This window comes from Macrobrachium rosenbergii, chromosome 1 (genome assembly GCF_040412425.1).
Source record: "Macrobrachium rosenbergii isolate ZJJX-2024 chromosome 1, ASM4041242v1, whole genome shotgun sequence".
In the NCBI taxonomy this organism is placed as follows: Eukaryota; Metazoa; Arthropoda; class Malacostraca; order Decapoda; family Palaemonidae; genus Macrobrachium; species Macrobrachium rosenbergii.
The window spans coordinates 59,362,696-59,370,963 of NC_089741.1; the positions used below are offsets into that span (position 1 = coordinate 59,362,696).

At 37.2% G+C, this 8,268-nt stretch overlaps 1 protein-coding gene across 1 annotated transcript in view; it reads right to left on the minus strand.

Moving 5' to 3' along the window:
- Positions 1-1,547: 1,547 nt before the first annotated feature.
- Positions 1,548-8,268, minus strand: part of LOC136838890 (dipeptidase 1-like) — a 176,749-nt gene continuing 170,028 nt past the window's right edge. The window contains exons 10-12 of the mRNA XM_067104584.1: positions 5,734-5,809; positions 2,881-3,019; positions 1,548-1,866 (exon numbers count right to left, since the gene is read on the minus strand). Coding sequence (XP_066960685.1) covers positions 1,684-1,866; positions 2,881-3,019; positions 5,734-5,809 — 398 coding nt within the window. The 3' untranslated portion in view covers positions 1,548-1,683. The remainder of the gene's footprint in view (positions 1,867-2,880; positions 3,020-5,733; positions 5,810-8,268) is intronic.

Sequence of the window (8,268 nt, forward strand, 5' to 3'; positions counted from 1 at the left end):
GTCCCATACACACTTTAGTTAACACTAACATGAACTCTTGTGGAGCAATCAACAGCCTGAAGCACAGGGCCTTGAACTGGTTGGCTGTCTTGTCATAGATGAAGTGCAGGTACTTCCAAGAGTAATGATGGATGAGTATATGGAAACATACATCATTCAAATCTAGCAGTGCATATCGCTGCCTGCTCTATTAAAAGCCAGCACAGAAAATAGGGTTTCAATCTTAAACAGTTTGATATAAAACCTCTTTCAAGAGGTCAAAGACTGGTCTCCAACTTGCAGGTTCTTTTCCACAGGAAGAGAACTGTATAAAAGCCTGGCAAATAGTCATCTTCAACTTCCAAAATGGTTCCCCAGCAATGTTTGCACTTCTTCTGACAGCAAGAGACTTGGAAAATTTTGGAAAGTGGTAGGGAAAGAGGATTGGTCTGTGAGAAAGGGGAGGGATTGAGTCCTTGAAGGACACCCTGTATCTGTGATGAAAGATACACAGGACCCAGGGCTCTGGCCCCTGTCAATGCCATATTGCCCAGTGGCATGACAGGCATCCCCCTACTTGTGGCATAGAAAGAGGAGAGCTGCCAATTTCAATGTCCTCCCATCTTCCCTGTCTCCCTTGTAGACCAGTACCTAATTGGAAAACTGATAGTGCCATGAAGACAATGACCCTTTCCTGAGGAAGGAGAATGCTGGGAACCTGATAGGGATTTGGAACAGCTTGGATCTTTTCTTAAACCCTAGTTGATGTCACAGCTGTCCCTGAAGCCTTGGCTACAGTTTCCTTCATAGATCCTAATGGAACTTTAAAGGAGACTAAATAGTAGATTATTGTCCTTAGCATCATTCCTATGTTTCTGCACTGCTACCTCAACCTTGTTCTATGTAAAAAAAAAAAAAAGTGAGGAGGTACTATGCAGTTCAGAGATGGCATGCATTCCTGACCTCTGCATAAAGCACAGTAAGAATGAGGACAACCTCACACACAAACATTCATGACCTGGACACTTAGTGCTGATCATTCTCACCACTAGAAGTTTCAAACATCTCCATTCTCAGCAGTCGTTAAGAGAGTCAATAAACAGGCCAAGTCAGCAACCATTCAAACCAGAAAATACTTGGAGATTCAGCTTCCATAACAGCCATATTCAGCATAAGAGCTTAGTGCAGACAAGTGTAAGCAAATGCAGGTGAGAAAAAGTGAGTGGGTGGTTGACCCACCTGCCACAAAGTTGACTACAGTACCTGCCACAAGTTAACTACAGTGCACTGTTATCAAGCTTCAATGCTGAACCAGCTTTCAGCTAAAGTGTATCCATATAAAAGCTAGGGTTTGCATTCTCACCTTTAGCTTTTCTGTTTCGTCTTCAAGATATAAGATATATGTCCAAGGAATTCAGAGCTGTGGATAAAAATAATTATAATAGGCTCGCATAAAAAATCGGTTATGTTATAAAAACGTTATTTCTGTCAGATATGTCTACAAGATTAAAAAATCACATATTACTGTAATCATAAAAATATGGAATTTGAACAAAACATCGTACTCCCATGAGTTATGCCCTTACACCTTTAAAAGTCAGGAAAAATTTACTGATCATCTAGCTAATAACAAAGATATAGTAGGACAGGAAATAAAAACTGTAATTATCTTGTATACAAACAATAGGATAACCATTTCTAATGTTAAGAGTTTAAGGCCTCGTTTCCTTGGAAGGAGTGAGAAGTTGGAGTATCAATGAATGAACTAGCTTTGTTTTCATTGTTGTTGAGATTTGCAAACTTATACCTACAAGGCCACAAAGTTTCGATGTCATGAATGGGGATGATGTCCTCTGCTGGTGGTTCTAAGAGCAAGCTGTCCCGTACCTGCAGAATGCTTGTATTAGAAGGGTCTTATTATCACTACTGTGCACTGTTGCTGCTTTGTGTTCTAACTTTTCCTCACATGTAGAGAATTTTAAATTATTACTGGAGTAATTTGACTAGATTATCATGTTGCATTAATGACATTCTGGGCATGTGTGAAGGATTTCGTTTGCTTGACAACAGACAATTTGAGCAGGACAAGAATTAAAAGAGCTAAAGTCCAAGGAGGAAGTATGGGCAGAATGAATGCTACTCAGAACTTACAATTACTGCTGAAAACAACATAGCTCCTCCCATACTTTAACTATCAGCACACAGGACGAAAAAAAAAAAAAAATACAGGACAAGTTTAGTGCTATAAAGAATGAAAGCTCAGCCAACTCATACACTGATTCATTTCTCACACAATCTCACAGCTGCCAGCAATGATGATGAATGAAGTGTTCATGACAGTTTTTAAACCTTTCTTTTACTTGTTTTGCTGTAATGATAGCTGAAATGGCACTGCAATTGTAAAATTCTGTAGAAAAGATATGTAAACCATGATAAATGATATGTACATATTGTATTTAACAATACTAGTGTACAGTGGAAAGAAAGCATTTAAATTCCTGAATCAGCACTTAATTATTAGATTATAAAATTCTGTGGGCAAGAGAAATCTCTTAAGTGAGCTGCTATAAAGTGTTTCAAATATATTGCTTCTAGAAAATGAGATGTATGTACTTGTTTGATGAAAGTAAAGTTTAAAGTAATTGATTAAAGTAAACTGTATTGTCCTATACAGTATATGGTAAGGTTATACAGGTATAAATATAATTTACAAATGGGATCAATTGATGGTAGAATATGGTGCAAAAATTATCCCACACTAAATTAAACTTTTGGCAAAATCATCTTGCAATCTGGTTGCTGGAATCTAACCTGTCAGCAAGTGAGGGACTAGCTTTTCAGGGCTGAAGTCACAAGGTCTTGTGTGTCCACCAGATGAAAAACCTACTGTTTTGATCTTACCTCTTCAACTTTTTCCATTGCCCTCAGGATATTCAGACCTGCTAGTTTCTTTAGGTCCTGGATGGACCACGAAGGATCCTTTAAAAGTTCAGCGAAGAGTTCTGGATAACGGGACGTGTCCTCTAATCCTTTAGGAGTGCTGGATGGAACAGAAAAAGTAGTGATATCAAGGGAAAAAGAATTTATTTAAATACTTTCGTAATTTCTCCAGAACTTGGCAATTTAAGGGAGGAATCACTAAGAGAAATGGCATGAAGACAAGAAAGATATCTCTAGTAGTAGACTGATATTAAAAACTTGCCAGTTGAATCAAATTATTGTGCCAAGCCTCTATCTCCAGAGCATAAAGATGCAAGAGTCAAGTTTCCATGGAAAATTCTCTCTCTCTCTCTCTCTCTAGCATCAAGTATGGCTTCGAAATATAGAGTAAAATTCAATTTTTAATGCAAGAAGAACATTAGGATCAGTAACTAATGTTCAAAATGAGATAAACAAACAAATGTTCTGTTGTAGTCCTAAGCTTAAAGAAACGAAGAAGAGGGCAGGAGTTTTTAAAGTGGTCATACTAAGAAAGTGGTAGACTTGAGGAAATTAAAGCTGAACCAAACAATCAGGCAATTGTTGATTTCAACAAAATGAATATGAGAAGTGATGTCTTGGCAAGTGTTTGGAAAGCTAGCTGCCTAACAGTGTGCTTTTCATCAGCCTGGCCACAAAATTTTTATCACTGTTATTTTAACCACAAGGAATTGGTTTGATAAGAAAGCACCAAAAGGAAGGCATGCCTTCAGTAGTGGCTCTATACCTCTATACCCATTCCCTGACGTATGTAATTATGAACGTGATGTGTCATCTTAATTTACTAAACAAAAGAGCAAACTGCCAATATTCATTCTGTCCATTTTTGCAAGAAGGCACAAATTGAAACTGCTGTAGGCTGGCTTTATGGCAACACTGATCATCAAGCAATGCAAAAGTGCAAGCCGCACTCGCATACAGACAGTAGCAGTCACCCACATTTACGCCAATGACATTTCTTCTTGGTTTATCTAATAAATGAAACTAGGGCTATGTTTTCAATGTTTTCCAAAGCCTTTTTTTTCAATTCTCAGTGTATACATGTTCATACACTGCACGCTAGTAATAACTTGGCAAAAAAGCGTCAACGGAATAGAATGCTCAGTTGTGAAAGAGAGGAAACAGATTTACAGTGAAATACTTTTGCATAAAGCAAATAGAAAGAACAGCAAAAGAAAGCATACACAAAAGACTGTAGAGACCTAAATTAATATGACCTCTTAAACTTTGAACACAGTATCCAAATCATTGCACGGGAAACTTACCCAGGTCGAGGTGTGATATTACGCAGTCACACAATTGTTCATGGTGACACCCTGTTCTTCACCTAAATTTACACTGCCATATACTTCCCCTATTAAACCTGTTCCTAAACACAATCTGAATACTCGTTGCGTGAAGAGGCCCAGGTGGGGATGGCTGCCCAGATTATGCTTGGGCACAGTAAAAATGGATTCTCATCAATATTTTTGTTATTTTCTTTAGACAAATTAACAAAACCTGCTATTTATTCGCTGATTTAGACTTAAGAAAATGAAGTCATTAGTCAAGCCAGAGGGAAGCCTACCCATCAGATAACTTGGACTTGTCATCATAAACAAAGATAACCATCTCAAAAGAATAATGATGTACATTATTTCCTTTCTTGAGCCCGCTGTACTTTATATGGGAATGAATGAAGCTCATTGACTTTTTGTACTTTCGTATGAAAGATTCAACTTAACAAGCAGCTGTAAGTCACAATAAAAATAACACCAACAGTCTTTTTGCCTTCGCAGAATACTGTAACTTGCCTTTACATATGGAGTGATGTTAAATCACAAATGTATACCTATCTTGGTTTAAGCATTAATCCCCATCTATAACAGCACCTTGATAAGTACCAGATAGTTATGTGGCAATTTGTTTTAGTTTAAGCCCTGATTATAAGAGGAAAATGAAACCAAGAAAGAGTAAATTTCAAAAGAAACTTAAGATATCTGTTAGACTCCAATAATCAACGAACAGTTAGTTACACATGTATCATAAAAAATTATATGAATCGTAGCTGCAGATGCATTGCTATATCGAGTCACAGACGGAGAAAATGCAGAGATATAGTGTCCAGGAGCTGAAAAGTGGAGAGATCTCAAAAACATTTATCAGATGTGATGGGAAGGGGTGCAGAGGAAGTAGCAAGAGCATCAGTGTGAAGACCTTGAAAGCCTTTTAAAAAGCACAAAGAAAAGACTAAGACCATATGTTTTCAAGAGTGAAATTACAATTACAAAAGTAACCCATTAAAAGGGTATAAAAATTGTAGTAAAAACATAATTCTAACATACTACAATCTAGCTGAGCAGTATGCTAAGTGTATGCAAGGTTAGTGGGAGGGGCAACGCCTACAGAATATGGTCAGGTAGGCCATGTTACGATGTATCCCCTAAGTACTACCGGTATCATTTGAAAGCAGTAAGGATGGTGCACCCTAACTCAGGTTAGACTGTGTCTGCTTAAATACTGCTAGCGTAATATTCATCTAAGTGAATTTTATCTCTGTCACTCCTTTAATACTAAACCCTCGGTGCAAGACTGAACAGAAATCATTTCTCACCAAACCTAGCAATGGAAAAATTGCCAAAAAAAGCAGTGATGAAATGAAGATGGAGCCCTTTAATCTATGAAACCCCGTTGGATTGATAAGTTTGTTCACCCCTCTGTGCTATGTCTTTATTTCTGGGCTAACATTTGTTATCACTTATATTCCTCAGCACTTTTATTATTTTCATATCCTACCTGTTTATGCCATCATACCCAGCTCCGAGACCAACATGGTCGACACCTGCCATTGTCCGTACATGGTTGATATGATCTGTAAAATAAATGAAAGAATGAATATATAAATACATATTGGATATATCTTTTGGATTTGTCTTACTTTAGATATCTGATATAGTATATTGTACGAGTCCTCTCCTCTCCCTGTCTCTAACTCGTTCCTTACTGGATCATTACGTCTTTACTGTCCAGCTTGATACTTTTATTTACTGCCATGTTAAAATTTTAAGCATATTTAAAATTTTAAGCATATATATATATATATATATATATATATATATATATATATATATATATATATACATATATATACATATACATATATATATATATATATATATATATATACATATACATATATATACATATACATATATATATATATATATATATATATATATATATACAAATATAATATATATATATATATATATACCTAAAACTGAGAACTTGACACTCAGACAGTAGACATAATGGAGTATGGAAAGGCATTCCGTTTTCTCTATTTATTTATTAAGATGCTGACGTTTCGTATCGCTTGATGCATGTTCCAGGCTGAAATAGCGATTAAAATAAACAGTATTTGCGTATAAAAGGTATATACACATTATATACTTGTTTACACCATATTGGCCGTTAAAAAACAGAACACGGGGAAAAACCAAAAGCAGGGCAAGAAGCGCAAAACACCTACTCACAATGATAGGTAAAGCAAACTAACAAGAAATGCAGAACAGGAGGGGAAGGGAGCACAGGCTTTAGGCTAAAAACAACAAGAGCAAACTATGCAAATGAACAGTTTAAGGGTTGGTGATGCTGATTGTTGATTGAGGGTAGGGACAGTCAATTTTGATCCTTATAGATCCAAGGGTGGCCAGTTCTTCCATACTTCATTAATTCTTCCCACAATAAAAGTTCTTGGCATTGTGTGTGTTTTGCAAGCTTGCTATGGTTTCTCACATCTGACTGATTAGGGATTAGATAGTCGACTACCTGTTCTATAGCTAATCCCCTGGTGAGGGGAGATTTGGATCTTTAGCAGCCTCCTGGTACATCCGATGTATGTGCCTAGATTACATCTGGGACAGGTATATTTGTAGATTACACCGGAGGTAAACAGGGGGCTGATTCTATCCTTGAAATGAAAGAGGGACCGGATGTCTCGAGTGTTCTTCGGGATTAGCTTTAGGTTGAGTGCAGGTAAATGTCTATTGAATAAACTAATACATTTTTTCCTGAATCTGTTGTCTGGTAAATAAGGGAATCTAGCATATAGACGTAATTTAGGAGCACTGAGAACTATGGGTGGGGGGTTTAGTTTCAAATTAAGCAGTTTGTTAAGGGATCTATGGAAGATGGATGGTGTGAAGTAATTGTTCTTAAAATTGTTAGTGAGGAAAACAATCTCATCATGAAAAGCAGGCCAACTGGAGGTCAAATTAAAAGCTCTATGGAGGAGAGTGGACACGGAATTCATCTTAAAACTAAAAAAGTAGGAGCTGTAAAAATTAGTACCTTGGCCAGTAAAAGTATTCTTCCTATAAATGCCAGTGTGGAAACTTATCTCGTCTTTAGTAACTTTTACGTCCAGGAAGGGAAGCGAGTTTTGGGTTTCTTTCTCAACAGTAAATTTAATGTTCTGGTGTTGGCTATTCAAGTGTTCTAAAAAAGCGTCAACTTGGTGACCATGTTTGAAGAAAGGCGAAAGTGACGTCAATCTAGCGTTCGTAAAGAAGGCGGGGAGAATCAGAGGGACAACTATCGATGGCTTGCTCCTCAGTGAGTTCATGAAGATGTTGGAATGTCGGCCCCCAGAGGACCTCATCATCGCCATCCTCTATCTGTCTGAACAGGGTACGTCAAATATAAAGGCAGTGTCCAGTACAGCCAATTCTAACAAATTTGAATTGAGTTTTGTTAAAATGATTAAAGAGGGAGTGGAGGGGAATAACGTGTTTAAAATTATATCTATGGTCTCTGCTACTGGGACGTTCGTAACTAGGGACTCTACGTCAAAACCTGCCATGAACAGATCTGGGTCCTATCTGATAACTTGGTCTTTGAAGGTGGCTGAGGTAGTTAGTGTGTACCTATTATTGGTCAAAGGTTGGAGTATGGGAACAAGGAATTTAGCGAGTTTATAGCTAGAGGTGTTGATGGAGGAGAGGACAGGTCTTAGGGGAATTCCTTCTTTATGTATTTTGGGCAGTCCATAAATAATTCCATATGACGATCCTGTCACAAAAGTTAAATTTACAATTTCTTGCATGTAAATTACATTGAGTAGGGTAATATTCGAAACAGCATGAAATGTTGTCTACGAGGCTGTCGGGGGTAGGTGAAATGAACAACTGCTGCAACACTGACTGAAATGCATGGCAATTGTATTGCGGATTTTTTTTAAGAATAAAATTTGCATGTTTGAACATACAAATCGTTATAATAGTCATTCTACCAAATAACTTATCGAGCTAAAGTTTGAAATTTTATTGG